General features: G+C 40.8%; 1 protein-coding gene across 2 annotated transcripts in view; it reads right to left on the bottom strand.

The window, feature by feature from the left end:
- The window catches only part of Tgfbr3 (transforming growth factor beta receptor 3), a 189,714-nt gene that overhangs the window by 51,767 nt on the left and 118,651 nt on the right, over positions 1-19,296 (bottom strand). For both annotated transcript variants that reach the window (XM_047550251.1, XM_047550258.1), the window contains exon 5: positions 387-570. In XM_047550251.1, coding sequence (XP_047406207.1) covers positions 387-570 — 184 coding nt within the window. The remainder of the gene's footprint in view (positions 1-386; positions 571-19,296) is intronic.

Raw genomic sequence — 19,296 nt, 5'->3', positions numbered from 1 at the left:
AGGTAAGAATCCCTAGCTATGACCTGTCCTGCCAGGGCCTTCATCACATTCATTACTACCATCTTTCCCTCCCCCAACTCCCCTCACTCCTTTTCTTCCACTCATTTGTTTTCTGACTTCTGTGCAGACAAGTCATTGAAATCCTACACAACAATCTCCCCTTCTCTCAAATGTTACTCCCCATTTTTCACTTGGTCATTACCAGGCTGGTTTCCACAGAAGAAAGGAAGAAGGGGAGGGGGAGAGTAGGCCCAATGCATCCCTAGGGTCCCTGCCAGCTCCAACATTCAGAATCCTATGACTCCTGGCTCTAGCCACCTGGTCTCAGAAAAGAAAACAACTGACTATCGTAAATCAGTCATTAACTGAAGTCACTTAAAATTTACCTTCCCCCACTTTAATATAAATGTTTCTTGCTATCTTGAGTTCGGTGAATGAAGTCACTGCTCCATACTCCTTTCGGGCCCAATTTAACAGATGCTCGTTTCCATGGGGGAAGTTCCTTTCTTCTGTTTCTGCTGTCAAGGAGAAGTTTCCTGATGAAAACTGGACCACAGAGCCCTCAGACACCTAGAGGAAACAGAATTGCACATTTAACACAGCAGGCCATCCAGAGCTGAGTGAGTACAGAAAGCACTCATCAGACCACTGATGGGTATTTGGCAATACCAGATTTTTGCTTCCCTTTGCTATACAGGTAGATCTTTTTTCTTTTTCTTTTCTTTTCCTTTTTTTTTTTTTTTTTTTAATTTTAGCAGTTGATTCAAGAAATAATCCCACACCTAGTTCTTCCAGATAATGGCAAAAGTACTCACCCAAGATGTCCCTCAGAACTTTGAAAGAACTTTGTGATGAGAGACTACATTGTGCCATGTGCATAATTATAAGAATTATCCTGGTTATTTTTCTTATATCTTTATCAAAGATACACTGTCCAAGAATAGTTGAACCTCCATTTACATGGGATTCACATTACTGGATTCAACCAACTACATATCTAAAATATTTTGGGAGAAACTGTACATGTACTAAACATGTACAGACTTTTTCTTGTCATTATTCCCTAAACAGTCCAGTCTAATAACTATTTACATATTATTTATACAGTATTGGATATTATAAGTAGTCTAGAGAAGATTTAAAGTACACAGGAGGATATACATAGATTATACACAAATACTAGTCATTTTAGGTAAGGAACGTGAACATCTATAGATTTTTGTATCCTGGAGTTAGAGATGGTCTTGGAGCTAATTCCCCATGGGTACCAAGGAGTCAACTGACTGGAATGTGTGGCAAGTCAAGTGGAAAGTGTTGGTGAGTGGACTTATGGGCTTATAATGGGTTTCATAATCAGGGAAAGTGATCCCAAGGTTTGCTGGCAACTGAACATGACTTCTGGATCTTCCACAGCTGTGACATCTGTGGACAGAGTCACCATAACAGGGACACAGAGTCCTTTCGGTTTATATTCTTCTGAGTTCTGAGATTAAAAGAATGACCAAAGGGGGCCAATCTTCTACTACATTCCTCTATTTCATCGCAGTGAGATGAATGTATACAACAGTTTATTTTGTAAGACCTCAAAATTCCAACAGATAATGAAGTCAAGAGGCTATTAAGTTGATCCTAATAAAACTTGTAGGATGATTTATGCAAATGCCACATTACTGTTGGATGTATTTAGACCATTGCTGATCTAGTATATCATGGTGCATAAATAATTAACACATTCCAAGGAGGAAAATCATCTTGTTGCTGGGCTATAATCAAACTGGTAAAAAATGCATATCATTGACTAGCATTTAAAAAAATAACTTATTTCATCAATGTCAAGGTGAAAACTCAAAATGTAGGGAGAAAGGTTTACCAGTCATAGATTTATAAATGTCTTACATGAAATCTTATATTAACTATTCTTAACAAAAACTGGGACTGAGCTTGTAGCTCAGTAGTAGAGCATTTGCTTAGCTCTGGAGGCACTGGATTCAATCCTCAGCACCACATATAAATAAATAAAGGTATAAAAAAAAGATGACGCTTGTCTTAAAAAAAAAAAAAAACTAAGCAGTTTCTGAAGGGGATATAAATAGCCAGACCAAAAAGCAAGTTGAGTGTATGATTTTGCAAATGGTTCTTTCACTTACAGCAGCATTACAACCCTAACGTACACACAAAATAGTACTTACCCAACTATTGTGCTAGACATTAATATTTTATACTCAATCATATATATGTATATATAATTAAATATGATTAATTATAATTAAAAATATATATACACATGCATATGTGTATGTATTTTTTTTTTAATTTTAAATGCTGCCAATCTCTTCACTGAATTGATTCTATGAGTTAATTACTGGTGCTGTGCTCTCTATCTCACCTGCAAACTAGATTCACCTGAAGAACCTTTTTTAAATTTATTTTTAATGGGTACATTATAATTATACATAAAATAGACTGAATTCACATAACATAGATTGATTGATTTCATCTTACAGTTCCTCCCTTTTCCCATTTCCCCCTTTCCCTTCTACTTCCCTGCTAACTCTTCACCTGGAGAACTTCTAAATAACCTAATGCCCAGGTCACATTCCAGGTGGGTGAGAATCTTTGGGTGGGGCCCAAGGTGTCAACATTTTTTAAGGCTTCCTGGGTAATTCCCATATTGAAAAAGTTGGCCTTGACGAGCACAGAGCAACCAGTGGTGTGAAAAGCATAGGTAAAGCACAGGCTCAGGTGGCCACCTCACAGCTGCCTCCATGCCAATACTTCCTAGGGTGATTCTGTTCCCCCAGGAGACATCTGGCAGCGTCTGTCAAGAAATATTTTTGATAGTCATAACCAGGAGGGAGGTATACTAGCATCTAAAATAGAGGCCAGAAATGCTGCTGAACATCCTACAAGGTGCAGGACAGCACCCACCACATCACCCCCAGCAATGATCCAGATCATCAATGATGCACAGGCTGAGAAGCCCTGCTCTATACTCAGGCAGCTCAAACCAGCTGTTATCACCAAACACCTGCTGGATCTCCAGCCTGAATCCCTAACTGACAGCCCCTTCTATGATCAAAATAAGGCTGTTTTATACTTATTGAGTGAGGGCTTCACAGTTTGTACTGCCTTGGAAATAAACTATTTCACAAGAGTGACCATTAACTGCCCACCAACTACGCATTAGGTACTGTGAAGTGTTATCAAGTGTGGTAATGACAATTTCTAAGGGTCCTGATGCCAGTTAAAAGCAAAACCAGCAGGGAACGTTTAGCTTTGACTTTGACTTGATGTCACCTACACGTGAAAAAGCTTGTGAGACATCTTCCTGCCTAACAATAAACCGGGTAACTGCTCTGACACATTGCTGCTCACCAGCACTGAACCCTCAGGTCATCTTTATCTGGTTTTCTGACTTTGCCCCACAGTAAAATCTTCTTTTCACTAAAAAGCATTTGATAAACATTTACCCAAAAAAAAAAAAAAAAAAAAAAAAAGGCATTTTTATTAAGTCCGTCACTGGGGGGAGAAAAACCACAATAGTACAGAGGCCTTTGTCCCACTGCCAACAGTTCTGGCTTTGTAGGCAAGAATCCCCAAATGTTCTGTTGCTTGTATCCTCATTCACCTTACAGCCATTAAATATAACCCTGGGTTTTAAATGTGTTTTACAAAGAATACCTTTTTTTTCAGAGTAAAAGAAGTGATATATCACACTGCTACATTCCAGAGGCAAGAAAGCAGACAGTGTAAATAAGAAATCAGAAGCAACTTTAGAATGTATACCAAGTAATTAAAAAGCAGTACCATGACAAGGCTGACTCTTCCAGGAGGGACAACTGCTGATTCCCCCATGTATGGGTCAGCCCTGCCCCAGTGCATCTTCTCCCAGGCCAGCAGCAATGAGGTTCAGAGACTAAGGACTAAAGAATTTGGAAACAAAATTACCGCCACTCCTCAGGCACATTCCAATAAGAAGAAAGCAAAGCTGCCAGGAGCAGTGAAGTGTCCCTGACTATAGGTCAGTGGAAATTTCCTGCTTCGGCAAAGCATTAGTCAGCACCGTCTCCTGACTGCCAGCTCTCCAGTGTCCAGAAGGCCCCGACACCTAGAGTTGCAGAAGGTGTCGTTTAGATGTTACTCCCCCTTGATCTTCAGGACCTGTGAGGTAGGCTACTAGGATTTCCACAGTATGGAGAGACTAATGGCCTACCTCAGGCCAGAGAGTCAACACCAGGACAGGACCAGAATGTGAGGCTTTTGATGCCAGGTCACAGTGGGCTTCTGTTTGAACCCTTTCAGGAAGAACTCATTAGCTTCCAGAACAGATTTCTGGTCTTTCTTTCTATCCATAAGATTCACCTTCTGTCCACTAGTCTGAGTCACACTTATGAAACTAAGGAATTCCTTCCCTTCTTCTATGAGATAAGTCTTTCATATCTGAAGATCTTTATCACATGTTGATTCTTTGGGGCAACATTCCCAGCTTCTTCAACTCCTCCCCAGACACCCTGGTTGTTAGCTTTTCACCAGCATAGTCTACAAAATGTGCTGGGACAAGATTCAGGGTCTCCAGGTAAGGTCTGACAAATGGTGGTTAATTTTAGGCACCAACTTGACTATACCATGGGGTGCCCAGATATTTGTTCAAATATTGTTCTTGGTGTTTGAGGATATTTTGGGATGAAATTAACACTTAAATCAGTAGACTGAATATAGCAGATTTTCTTCACTAATGAGTGTGATTATCAAATTGGTTAAAGGCCTAAATAGAAAAAAAGGCTAACCATCTCAGAACAAGAAACAATTCTCCAGCCTCACGGCCTTCATACTAAAACATCATCTCTTTTTGTTCTAGAGAAGTCTCCTGGAATCTAGACTGAAAGTGGGACATCAGCTCTGCGGATTTAGGGTTTGCCACCTCCATGTGAACAAATGCTAGGGAAAAAGAAAAACTGAGAAAGAGGAGAAGCGTTTTATACTTTTGAACAATGTAACAGAGAAAGTCAATGAGAAGTTAAAGACCTGATGGAAATGAAAGAGCAAGCCACACAGGCATCAGGAGAAGAAGCATTCCCAGGGAAGATGCAGCGAGTGTAAGGTCTGGTATGGCAAAGGACTAGCAAAGAGGTCAGCATGACTACAGCACAGAAGTGAGGGGAGACTGGAGGGAGAAAAGGTCCCAGAGACCAGAAGGCCCTATAGGACCCTATAAACCACTGTAAGAAGTTGGTATTGGTCTGGACGAGATGAGCCACCACTGAGGGTTTATTAAAACATCTACCAAATGTTTTCACAACTATGTTGTCCAGACTGAGGATAAGGAGCAGAAGAACATTTGACTTCTGGAATACTCTAGGTGACTTCATGCTCCTATAACAAACCTGAGGCTGGATAATTTATAAACAGCAGACATTTATTTCTCTCAGTTCTGAAGGTTGGGAAGCTCAAGGTGAAGGTGCTGGTAGTTTCAGTATCTAATGAGGGCTGTGGCTGTCCCCTGCTTCCAAGATGCTGCTTTGTTGCTGTGTCCTTCCATGGTAGAAGATGGAGGAGCAAAAGGCCCAAACACTGTGCTGCGCAGCCTCTCTCATAAGGACCTTAATCTCTTTCACAAGGGTGGCACCCTTACGATCTCATCACCTCCTTAAAGGTCCTCCTCTTAATGATACTGCATTGGAGATTAGATTTCAACATGAATTTTTCAGGGACACAAACATTCGAAACACAACCCCAGCCAAGAAACAGTGGCAGCTCACTCTGGGGAGGTGGTGATAAGGATGATACCTACACCTGTATGTCTTTGTTTTATTCTTCCCTTATACCAGTAATTGTTTCAATATAAATGCAAATGCACATGATTATCTTTTAAACCTGCATTTCAAGTTTGTAGGACTATGTAAAAACTCTTATTCCATTAGCTGTAAACAACTAAATTTCCTGTGCAAACATTCTTTGTGTTTTCACCCAAATCCCTAAGAAGTCCATGCCTCACAGGTACTTTCCACACCCCTGTGAGGTCCCAGGTTGTCTGCCCAACTATCAAGTGACCCTATAGAACTGTCCTCATTTTTCTAAGAGCATCATACTAGGGTCTGCCAAGAGCCTGCTGAAACAAGTATGTGATGTGTACATAGTTCTTCGACTCTTCAGTCAACACCCAAAACCCTGCTTTGATTGATTTGCAAAGTTCAGCACCCATATTGGGTTAAAGATTGTGGAACAAAATAGAATATAAAGAGAATAGCAAAACACATTAAGAAATAAAGGGAAAATAACTTTCTAATATGAAAATGGGTTGCAATCATTACTGTAAGGGAAATAACTACATGAGCATATAGGACAAAAATCTGTTGTTCTTTATATTCTTGCCACTCTCAACAGTTCACCTGTGACTCCAGTTACAGTGGGTATTCTTCCCACATCGACCAATTCTTCAGCCCACTGAACACCTGCCAGTGTCATGTAATTCAATTTAATTCTGATACTATCTACCTTGAGAGAGTGTCATATCTATCAGATATAGGGCTCAGTCCCACAAAATTGGCCTCACTTCAGAATGCCAACCGCAAGATCATACAAAGCGTACTTCTGACCAACCAGCATTACTCAGAGGTTCCCACAACTCCCTCTTCAGGTTCAGTTATTTACAAAAATGGCTCAGAGAATTCAGGGAAACACTTTGGTTACATTTACCTGTTTATTAAAAGAACCACCTCTGGACAGTCTGATTGAAGCATTGCATGAGGCAAGGTATGGAGGAAAGGGTGCACAGCTTCCGGGCCCTCGCTGGGAGACCAACCTCCCTGCACCTCCATAAGTTCACTAACCCAGGAGCACTTAAGCCCCACCCTGTAGTTCAGGGATTTTTTTTTTTTTTTTACTGGCTTCTTCAAGTGGGCAGGATTGAATTAAATCATTGCCCATTGGTGGTTAAGTCAATCTCCAGCTCCATTTCCTTCTCCAGAGGTGGGTGAGGAGCTGAAAGTTTCAATCTTTAATTAGGTGGTTGGTTCACCTGGTAACCAGTCCCATCCTGAGGCCACCCAGGAGCCCCCAGTTACTTATCTTCATGAGCACAGAAAAAGTCATTTATCACTTTGGAGATGCCAAGGGTCTTAGGAGCTATGTGCCAGGAAATAGGAGTAGAAACTAAATATATATGTCTTACTGTGTCACAATGAGTGAGTGTGGAATTGTTTAAAAAAAATAAAAGGTTACGAACAAGAATTTTATATTTGGATAAATGGCAGAAACTTCCCAAGGCTATTTATTCCATTTCCCATCCTCCACCTTAGTTCTGGGTCCTTGCCAGCTTAACTAACCCATTTCTGGCCCTTCTGTGTTGACGGAATGGTTACAGTAACCAATACAGTTCCCTCTTTCCCTCCTTCAAGCTGTCAGCTGAGGGAGCTTTCCCAAAAGGAAACACTTGATGATGCAGAAGAGCAGGTAAGCATCTTAATATGGCCCATGGCCACAGGGGGTCTCACCCACCCCCATTTCACGCTACTTCCCAGGGTATCCAAGACTCACCACATGGAACCAATCATAATTGCAGAACATATCATGTGGCCACACACCCTTGGGTCTCTTAACATCCTGCTCCCCTACTTCGACCAGACAACTAACCTGCCTTGCTCACCTACTGAGCTATTCCTTGCTCCCGACAGGTACCCCAACCCTTCTGTGAAACCTCCCAGGATCCCTGTGCTCCTCAGGATGCAGCTACCCACATGCCTTGTATGTGCCTCCAGCCCATCCACTCTCTCATGTGAATGGTTCCAGTTTATCAGCATACCTGCTACCTTCACTTGACAAAGAATACCACCCTGAGGCCAAGGAAGCACCTTGTCATTCTGAATCTCTTGTCATGGTGGTGCAGGACATGGCACAGAGCAGAGACCCAATAATTGCTTATGAATGAAAGTTCCATGTTGTTACTTACAGGAAAGGATATGCCATAATTTCTTCATTCCTATTACCCAAACTCCTTGTTTCCCCCACTGCCCAAGACCTGAGCTTTGGGTCAGGCTTTAAAGCTAATGATTTGATTTTTCACCTCATAACTCTAGCTAAAAACCAATTATTAAAGCATTTTTAGGAGTTCCATGTCTCCCCCCACAGTACACTGAACTTTCCTCCTGCTTGCTAATTAAAACTCAATCCTCTGACATTCCCTGACATGACAAATGTCTTCCTGTGGGAATGAACAGAGCACAGAGCTCCAAAGATCCTGGTTCTTAGCAAGGGTCTGTGGAAGGGGCAACCATGAAGCATTTTACAATCTAACAAATCCTGGGATGCAGAGACACACCTGAGCTCCCTCCTGGCTTGAATATTCTTCCCTACTTGAACCACACATGACATTTGTATTTTAAATTTTGGTTATGCTACCAGACTTTTTTAAAGAGCAGAACATTATTCTATCTGCCAGTGCTGGGAGTTTTATTACAAGAACTTACGGCTAGGCAACGAGAGCCAAGTTTATTATTTTTTCTGGATTAGATTCAACAACCCCGTCCAAAAGTTCGTGAAAAAAGCAAAAGAGGCAACCAGCTCTTTTGTTTCCACACCTGTGTTTAAGCTTTAACTCTTAAAGTCCTAGGTAGATCCACGGAAGCCTCAGGGTTGATCCCACAAGTCTGAGTAAAGTGAACAAGTTCTCGCTAATGGGTACAGCTTTTTCCTGGAACTGAGCTGCTTCTTCGTTTTAGCACTTATCTCAGCACATCTACTGACTCAGGCCTGGCGGTTCACGACAGTCTCTCCTGGGTCTCTCCCAACTTGGTTTATTCTCCAGGAGGGAGGACAAGAGGAACTTTGCTGTGGAAAGTGCCACACCACAAGGCCTCATCTAGTTTGTGCACACCCTCCTGCTTCCTTGACCCCACCCCAAAATGAATGCTCCCTGATGAACAGTTCTGATGAAAATTCAGGCCACACGAGATTAGAGGCAGCAATTCTCACCTCCATCTTAACCTTACCTCCTTCAAGTCTACTCAAATATTACCTTCTTGAGAAGGACTATCTAAAGTTATAATGTGGGCTGGGGGTGTGGCTCAGTAGTAGAACACTTGCCCTGGGTTCAAACCCCAGCACTGTAAAAAATAAACAAATAAAACTGCAATGCAACCATCCAGCCCTCACTCTAGCAATTCTGGTTTCCCTAAGTCATCTTTGCATTTTATTTTACTGCACCCATCACACCTTCTAAGATACCATATAATATATAATTTATTATGCTTGTACCCATCTTTTCCCACTAGAACACAAGCTCCTTCAGAGGCTGGCATTGAAGTCTGCTTTGTGCATGGGTATAACCCAAGTAAAAGAAGATACTCAAATAGCACTTGTTTAGAGAATGAATCTTGAAGACTGATTAATTGGCAGGGCCTGTCTGAAGTTCTGTGCAGAGAAAGATTCTGAGATCATTATTCTGGACTAGTGCAGAAATGAGAACAAATGCCATGATCAGCCACATGTCTGTCAAGGGCGCAAGACCACCTTTGCCCATGACTCTGCTGTCCAATACAGTAGTCACTTGCCAGACGTGACCATTAAGCACCTAAACACTGCTAGTTGAATTGACCTGTGCTGCAAATGTTAAAATACATACCAGAATTTGAAGACTTAGTTATAAGAAAAAGTCAAATACCTTGTTAATGTTTATCAACTGATTACAAGTTTAAATGATATTATTTGGGATATATTAATTAAAATTTTCTGTTCTCTCTCTCTCTCTCTCTCTCTCTCACTCACACACACACACACACACACACACACACACACACACGGAGGCAGGGGGGTCTCACTTTGTCACCTAGGCTGGTCTTGAACTCCTGGGCCTCAGCCACCCGAGAGAGCTGGGACCACAGGCAAGTGCTACTCTGTTGGGTTCTTCTGCTTTTTTAAATGCACTAGTAGAAGACTTAAATTACACATGTGGCTCACATTACATCACTATTGGACAGCACTGATCTAGGTCCCCCTGATATGCCCCTGAGGAAGGAACATGTTTATGGACTAATGATGTTCACCAGCCAGCCCATCTGCTTCTTGGTTTGGTCTCAGAACATAAACCAGTGTCAAGAAGACACCTCAAGCCCAGTGCTTCCCAAAGTGTGACTTTCAGACTAGTTTATCACAGCATAAATAAGTTAAATGCAGCTTCCGAAGTGGTGGGGACCTACAATCCAGGAAACCACGCTATAATCTTCTTCCCACCACTGTGATTCCAACCTTACTCGAGGAACAATGCTTTAGGCCATAGACACAAATATTATTTAAACTCCAAATAATCTCTATAAAGCTTGAATGAAAGTGCTAGGAGAACAAGCAAAAAATCTCCTCCTCTGCCCTGGTGAAAAAAGCCAAGAGGGAGAAGGAAAAGCCAAGTTATGGATGGAGTCATCTTCTTGCACATTTAAAAAGAAGTGGGTCTTGTGAAATAAGAGAAGCCACAGCTCCCCAGTGATAAAGACAAGCCTGTTGGGATCTCAGAGGAAAAGCCATTCCAGGAACATCTCTCTCTCTCTCTCTCTCTCTCTCTCTCTCTCTCTCTCTCTCTCTCTCTCACACACACACACACACACACACACACACACACACCACACTATAGCTCAGCTGTGGTCCACTTGGAGCTTGAGTTATCGGTTGGCTGAGTGCCTGCTATTCATGTTACAGGCCCTTGGGGCAGCTCTGCCTCACACACCCAACTTCACACATTTCCATGATTTCGGTTTTGGTAGAAGTTCAACACTTGCACAATGAAGGATCAGCTATTCTCCCTCTTCTGTCTTGCCCCACACCTGACTTTTACTATTCCTCTTCAGTTTTCCTGACTCCTGCATACACAAATCTCTCTTTAGAGTTGACTGCTTAGAAAAATAAAAAAAGCAAAACAATGAAAACAGATAAAGCAAAGAAAAACATATTGATATTTCAGAAACACCTGCCATGCCAAGAATTTGCTAGCTCAATTTCAGGGGAGAAAAGACATATGGTAAAGGAGAATAGGCACTTCTCAAGAATCCAGGCTTATATTTAAGTAGGATCTACAAATTGGCCCTAGAACTCAATAACAGCCCCCACACAGAAAGGTATTAAGGAGATTATCCTTTGATGTATTTTGTGCACATAAAGTCCAGTAAAGATAAACTTACTCCAACAATATTGAAATATTTACCTCCCTAATGAGGATTGACCCCTACATTCTGAAAGAAGAAAAGCTCACGTTCTCCCTACCCAACTCCTGGGAGGACTGTATTTGCCTATTTCCTCCCAATCCCTGAGATGTGAAATGTGATCTGAAACATGTTTTCTATTAACATATATCATGACTCAATGTTGTTGTTTTTTTAAAAAAAGGTTTGTTTTAAAGAAATAATAACTTCCATGCCCATGAACCTACATTCATAATTTGCAAAGCTACATATTCATGAGCCATAAGATTATAGTATCTGCCAATCATGCATTCAAGGAACACAAATCCATGCAACCATTTTTAAATTCTTGGTGTTTGTATTTTGTACCCCAAACCCGATTACTTTCCTCCAATAAAAATGACTTAAAACACACTATTAATTTTTTCTCAAAACATTTATGATGATTAGTCTCTGTTTTTAATTTTAATTTTTGCTGCAATGTAAAAAGCTAAGGGATTGAAACTTCCCTATGTTCTTAACCCTCTACATGTTGACACATGTCCCTAAGGAAAGCTCTGAGATGCTGCCCTCCAAATATGAGTTTGCACAAACCTGAATGTGAGCCAGAGCAAAAGCAATACTCTAATCTCCCATGGAAACATTACAAGAATGACAATGTGTGTGAGTAAGTTACACACACAAAGAGAAGAAAAAGATCTCACTCCATCTGAAAAATGAACTCAGTTCCCCACAGGTTACCAAATTTAATGAAGCTTAATAGTTTTCCAAAGTAGCGTCCCAGTCTATATAGGATCCTTCTCAGCCTTACAATATAACTCCCCAGACTCCTGCATTTACCCTTTCATCTAAGAGAAGTTTGCCCCAAATTTCAAAGTGCATTTGTCATCTAAAGCATATTTTTTAAGGAAAAAAAAAAGTTAGCAAGTTACCACTACTTGCCATGTTCCTCAATTTATTTTTGCCCTCCAAATGTGCTCATAGGGAGGTGTCTTTCTTTCTTTCATTCTTTCTTTTTCTTTCTTTCTTTTTTTTTTTTTAGGTTACATCCAATCTGCCAAGCCAGGTTCAAGTGCACAAAATAAATTTCACAAATGCCTGACTCCAAATATGTTCTTAGAATGTTCTTTATGGAGTTCTTCATTGATACTGATAATCTCAGTTCCATTTTACAAAGAAATTGAGGCTCAAAAACTCTAAAGGGGGGCTGGGGAGATAGCTCAGTTGGTAGAGTGCTTGCCTTGCATGCACAAAGCCCTGGGCTCGATCCCCAGCACCGCAAAAAAAAAAAAAAAAAAAAAAAAAAACAACAAACAAACAAACAAAAAAAAAAAACTAAAGGGTCTACCCAAAGCACAGAGCTAATAGATAAGCAGGGTTGATAATAGAATGAAAGCCCTTGTTTCTCACTAGCGCTCTCTCTACACCATCATGTAGCAATCACTACCAAACTCAGTAATCAGCATAGGGCAGATAGGAGTCTCCCTCAGCCCCATACTAAAGGAATGCTGGGAGGTTATAAGCATAAAGCCTCAGTCTGAACACTTACTAAGTATACATCATGTAGATTCCAAATCCTTACATTTGACAATTGAAGAAACTGGGGCTCTGAGAGATTAGGTAAAGTGCTATAATACTTAGTTTTAGCAAGCAATGAGTGCCAATTCAGACTGTTGGACTTTAGAGGCAATGCTCTTTCCACGTGGGGAGTGGAATGTGCCTGGATAGATCATCCCTCTTTGGTGAGGGAACCAGCTTACAGGTCAGCAAAGAGCTGTATAACATAAGCTTAGCTTTCTAGCAACACAAAGCAGGCAAATACAAACAGGTTTCCTTTAGCTAAAAGGAAAAGCAGGAAGGTAAACTAGAGGGTAACTGCCTTCTCTGCCTTTTGCAATCTGTTAGGTTGCTTCCTTCTCTGAGTTGGCTTCTCCAAGCAGCCTGAGGAGCTATGTTGGATGATAAAGTGGGGAGAAAGGGAATGGAAGGAACAGACAGAAATAGGACTGTCTGTTACAGAAATGAATTATTGTGCTGGAAAGCAAGGTATAGTAAATAACAACAACAAATTGCCCAAGGATCTTAAAATGGTTAAATTAAGATGATAATGGATACAACACAACAAGAATAACTGTATAAACATAAGATATAAATATGTCTGTGATGGTCCATTTTATATGTCAATTTGGCTAGACTACAGACCTGTTATTCACTCAAACTCTCATCTACATATTGCTGTGAAGGTATTTTGTAGATGCGACTAAAGTTCATAACTGGATGATTCAGGAAGAAAGACTGTCCAAGATTATCCAATGGACCTGATCCTATCAGTGGAAAGCCCTTAGGAGAACAGCAAAGGCTTCCCTGAGGAAGAAGAAATTCCAGCTGTGGACAGTAGCTTCAGCTCACGCCTACAGATACCAGCTGCTCTTCCTGCAGGGCTCTCTGACTTGCCTTGCCTGTCCCCAAAACAATGGTGTAAGCCAAATCCTTGCAATACATCTCTTCATATACATCCTCTACTGGTTATTTTTCTCTAGATAAACATTAACTGATAACAGTGTGTGTGAATGGCTGATAAAGGCCCCAGGAGAAATGGGGCTACACATTCTGGACCATTGAGCAACCACAGATCCAAGAACAGTTTGAGAAAAAAATCATCTAAAGGACATTTTGTTGGTGGGAAGGAACAGAGATGGAGCCTCCAACCTAAAACAGCTGGTTGGAGCCCTCTTAGAACTCCCTAAAATTAGCTCTCAAGCAAAGAAAGGCAGGGAGGATCCCCTTAGCAGGACACTTTTATGCCCACACCCACTTTTCGGTTGACATTTAAAAGTCTCTGAAGCAGACCACAGTGGTCTATGACAAAGTCAAGAAGCTTGAACTGAACAAAACTAGCAATGATGATGAAATGATACCCAAAGGACTAAGGACAGATGCAGATACTAAGCGAGGCAGCCTGGTGGAGCTGACATGGACACAATCCAACCAGCCCACAGGGAGAATGTTATTGGGAAAGGGGTCAAAGAAACAGTTCCAAAACCCTCATCCCAATGGAACACTGGTATGACCTAGATCCCAATACTGAAGCAAGTCTTTCACGACATACTGAAACAGCACCTTTGTGCAACTAATCTCGTGCCTCAATGTGACTCTAAGGGTTCAATTCTGAAGCCCTCTTCTTGGGATTGTCATCAGTGGCTCCATGTCGGAGACCAGAGTTACAGATAACATCGTAGTTATACCCTCAAGTCAAGCAATGTGACTATCCCCAGGGAGGTCACCATTTGCCATTCTTGAAAAATAGTATTATTGTTAACATTTATTGAGTATTTACTATGTGCTAGACACTATTTTAAGTACTTTACATGAGTTATAACCACCACTTTCTAGCTATATGACTATGCACAGGTTGACTTTTTTTTGTCCCAGCTTCTTCTTAAGAAGATAATAGTAACCACTTCACCAACTTGTTATAAAGATTAAATAATGGATGTATTTAGATGCATGCCTAGCACATGGCACACACTATTAAGTGTTATATATACACAAACATGCATATGTGTCCTCACAAAGGCCATGAGGGTTGTCTGACAGATCTTGAGATTGATAGGCCATACTTCGTTCTTCACTGGGGCAGGACCATAGCCTTCCTGCCCAAACTTCTAGAAAAAGATATAAGAACCCTGTTTTCAAGGGTTGGGTCAGTGTTAGCTTCAAGCCACAGCTCTGTGCATTGCCCTGAAGACTATATCATCCAGAAGAGAGAATCTTAAGAATAGTTTTCTGTGAGAAAGATGAACTAGAGACCAGAGGGCTAAGACCATTGTAGGCTTTTGCCAGAGGAGGTGGATGGATAAGCCCCTGGTTTCCAGGTATACCCTGGGTCCTAGCATCACGTTGTCATTCACCACCCCAAGGGGTTAAGCCAGAGGCAGAACCAAAGGTAACTCCCTGGCACAGTAGCATTAAGAGCCACTTTTGCAATGAAGACCCCAGATCATCTAAGATAGGGTGTTAGGAATCAAGGGCAAAAGCATATCTTGGAATATAAATCCTACCCCACAGGCAGAAATAATAAAGGATGTTGGGACTCCTTCCTCCCTCCAGAAATCAGCAGTAGCTTCCAAACCAGGAGTTAGATGACAGGGATGTGAAGAGTAGAGTCAGGTTGCCTTAAATAAACCCAACAATCTGTGCTCAGGAAAGAGCTGGGTCATTATGCAGTCACTTTCTGAGATGGGAAGTGTGAGGCACCTGTGAGCCTTACCAAGGGCATTGCTGTCAGCAACTTAAAAGAAGAACTAGGCACAGCCAAGAGCTCTCACATCACCCTCCCCTAGCCTTCTGGAAGATAGACTTTCCCCGCCTCTCATTACACACACAAAAAATAAAATATTCTGCAACCTCCCTTAACAAAATACTCACTGTTTTACCAAATGGCTCTCTGAGGTTGTCCACTTTGGTATCCATAGCACCAAAGATTAACATTTGATACAATTGCCCAATGCTTGGAAGGAGAGATGCATCAGATTACCAGATTCGCCTTCGACAATCAAGCCTTAAAGAACACCATGGGAATCTGCACAAAGAAACACCAACCTTCCCTCCTGAGTGAAAGAAAGTTTATTTAACCTCAATTTGTTGAATAAAAGCAAAGCCTTCACAGGGCTGGGGCCATGCCCACACAGACATGACACATGTCCAGTCAGAGCCAGGAAAAGTCTACGTTTGCATGAGTCCTCCTGGACGATGCCTTGCTCAGGAAAAAGACACCGGGCAAACCTCACAAGAGCCCCGGGCCACTCACTCACTGGCAACATTTACCAACCTGAACCCAGTGAGACTCCTAGGAAGTCTTTAGATAATGCTTTTGGATCAGGTTTACCAGATGGAATTGGACTCTCTCCAGTGTTCTTAATACAAAGTGACATTTAGGAAGAGCTCTCTCACCACAAAGGGGCCAGAAGCTCATTCCTAGGAAATATGGTAGTTGACTGACCCTAGTTCATAAGAGGATCAAGCTCCATATAATTAAGGCTCTTAAAGACAAGCCACAAAACCAACAGATAAGCAGGCTCTGGTAGAGAACTGCATGGTACACAACCACTTGGAATATCCCACAGGACACAATGAGTCATTCCACTAGAGACATTTCAAAGAAGAACCACCAATCTTGAAACGTTTAGCTATTTAATCTGCCTTTGAGAGAGAATTTATTTGGAGAAAGACCTCACTGGAAAGCCCAAAATGGTGTATTCAGATCCCTAGCGTACAGGGGTGACACTTCTGACTGAGCAGGAAGCTGTGTTTGTGTGCAGCACCCTGCTGCTCCCAGAGTCAATCCCACAAAGGAAGCTGCCTCAAGCTGCATTCGCAAGAGGGTTCTCACTTTATCCAATTTCTAGGATCCAACCATGGTACTTATTATACTACACTGGCAACTCCCAGTTTCCTAACCAGCTCTCCCACATAATGGGAAGCTCCCTGAGGACAGGTCACTCACCCTACTTCTCCCTGGACCTTCCAAGGCTGGCTCAGTTTCCAGAATTGTAGTCATCAAAAACTGGGTGTTGGATGAATGAACAAGTAGATACATAAACCATTATACTAGGTATGCTAATATTGTGGTTTTTCTAAACTTGAGGGACATGAGTTGCCAAAAAAGGAAAAGAGGAAATTAGCAAAGAAAAAAAAATTATTTCCAGATTTCTAAAGGCAATGCAATAGAATACAGAATATATATATTTCTAAGTTTCCTCCTCCACAAGCAAATTTGAATGTTTGAGTTATTCTTAGGGCATTTTTGGACACTGAGACCCTCAGTTACACATTTCTTGGCCTTATGAAAAGGTAATGGCTGGACATGCGCTGTGGTACAGGCTGAACGAGTCCCTTCCTAGCGTAGCACTAAGCTCACATCTGGGGCTGTTTAACAACTGATTGGAAATTTAGCCTTCTGATTTCCAGTTAAATACGAGGCACAGGAAAACAAATAGCACTTGTTTTTCACTGAGCCTTGTCAGTCATCCAAACTGCTGTACAGACCAGAGAGCTGCCTGTGGTTTGGTGGCAGAGACCCAAAATATTTGGACTTTTTTTTTTTTTTTTTTTTTTTTTTTGCCTCCAGTTTAAGTAAAAGGAATAAACCAGATTTTGGCAAGCACAGCTTCTTTACCCACCTCTCCCTCATTCTTGAAAATGCAAAACTGGTTTTCAGATATTAAGCATGTTCCTGGTATTAATTTACATTTTTCATTAGGATTAAGTTTTGATTTGTTTTTAATCCAAAGCCAATAGCATAAGGTTTGGTTTCTCTCATTTATTTCAACTGCTCTGCCTTGATATTTACTTGGATTTGCTGAAGAGGCAATGTTCATATTGCTGTTTTCTGTTTCCAATTAAAATGGGCTATAATATATAGCATTTGTATTATCACAGAATCAGAGTTTAAAAGCTGCAAGGAACTTTAGAAATCAGTTAATGTAACACCCTCCTCTTAGAGATATACGAACTGTAGTTTAGTTAGTTCATTTATGCATAACTAGTTAGTGGTAGAGCCACCACCAGTACTCAAGCTTCCTAACACCCAGGTCAGGGTTTTATACAGAATATATTTAGAAAAACTTGAATTACCTCTGAGTTGCCAGATAAAATACAGGACATCTAGTTACATTTGAATGTCAGATAAATAATGAATAATTTTTAGTATAAGTATGCCACAAATATTATAAGGGTATACTAAGAAAATTATCTGATGTTTATCTGAAATTCCACTTATATTGATATCCTATATTTTTATTTGCCAACTCTAGTAACCACACCATGGAGACCAACATCCATCCTCTTCCACCCTCCATCCCCCACTCAAACATACACACATTCACACAGATTTTTTTCCTCTGGTTTTAATGATAAATGGCTGGAAAAAAGAAATCACAGCGCAGTAATCCCAAGAGAGAATGAGGTTGGAAGAAGCTGCTTATTTCTCGAGACTTTCCTAATCTTAGATATCTATTTTTTCCTTTTGAGCATGCAAAGCAGCTAACTCTGACATAAATAGGTTGGCCATGGTCTTTGGATTAGGCATTATGTTATTAGAAGCCAACGGTCTCATCTTAAAATTTCTGTTTATCCCTAGTTTCAAGTCTGTAGACCTTGTGGGAGATAGCACTCAGGTTTGGAATGCAAATAAAGATTAAAAAATAAAAAAAAAAGGGAACGTGGAATAAAGTAAAAAGATACACTTTAAAATCTAGTTCAGGGCTAGAAGTGACAAAGGGCATGGGTACTATGCACAAGGCCCTGGGTTCAATCCTCAGTACCAAAATCATCACATCATCATCATCATCATCATTATTATCTAGCTCATTGATTTTGTATAATCAGGTTTTTTTGTTTGTTTGTCTTTATTTCTGTTCATTTGCAGTGCTGAGGATCAAACCCAAGACCTCGCACATGCTAGGCAAGTATTCTGCTACTGAGCTACATCCCAGCCTTTGCACCATCACTTTTTTTTAATTTTTAAAGTTTATTTGTTCTAATTTGTTGTACGTGACAGTAGAATGCATTTATACATTTTGATAGATCATACATAGAGTGTAATCTCTCATTTTTCTGATTATACATATTATAGGATCATATCACTTTTAAAGAGTGCCACAGGAGGATTTTTTCCTAACAGCTTTATAGGATATAATTCACATACCATAACATTACCCTTTCAACTGTATAATCCAGTGTTTTTAGTGTATTCTTAAAGAGTGGTAAACCTGATACAATCCCTGAACCTTTTTATCACTCTCAAATAGAAACCTCATATCATTATTAGGGGCCATTTACCATTCTCCCCTCCCCACATGCCTCTAACGATGATTCATTTTCTTTCTGTCTCTATGGATTTGCCTGTCCTGGTTATTTTATATAAAGAAAATCATACAATATGGAGTCTTTCATGTCTGGCTTCTTTCACTTAGCATGTCTTCAAGGTTCATTCATGTTGTGTTATTTATTTATCATAACTTCATTCTTTTTTTATTTTTTAAGATGAGGGTTTCACTGTGTTGCCCAGGTTGGCCTTGAATTTGCCATCTTCCTGCCTCCTTGGCCTCCTGAATAACTGGGATTATAG

Source organism: Sciurus carolinensis, chromosome 1 (genome assembly GCF_902686445.1).
Source record: "Sciurus carolinensis chromosome 1, mSciCar1.2, whole genome shotgun sequence".
Taxonomy (NCBI): Eukaryota; Metazoa; Chordata; class Mammalia; order Rodentia; family Sciuridae; genus Sciurus; species Sciurus carolinensis.
This window is presented reverse-complemented; position numbering and strand designations above follow the sequence as displayed.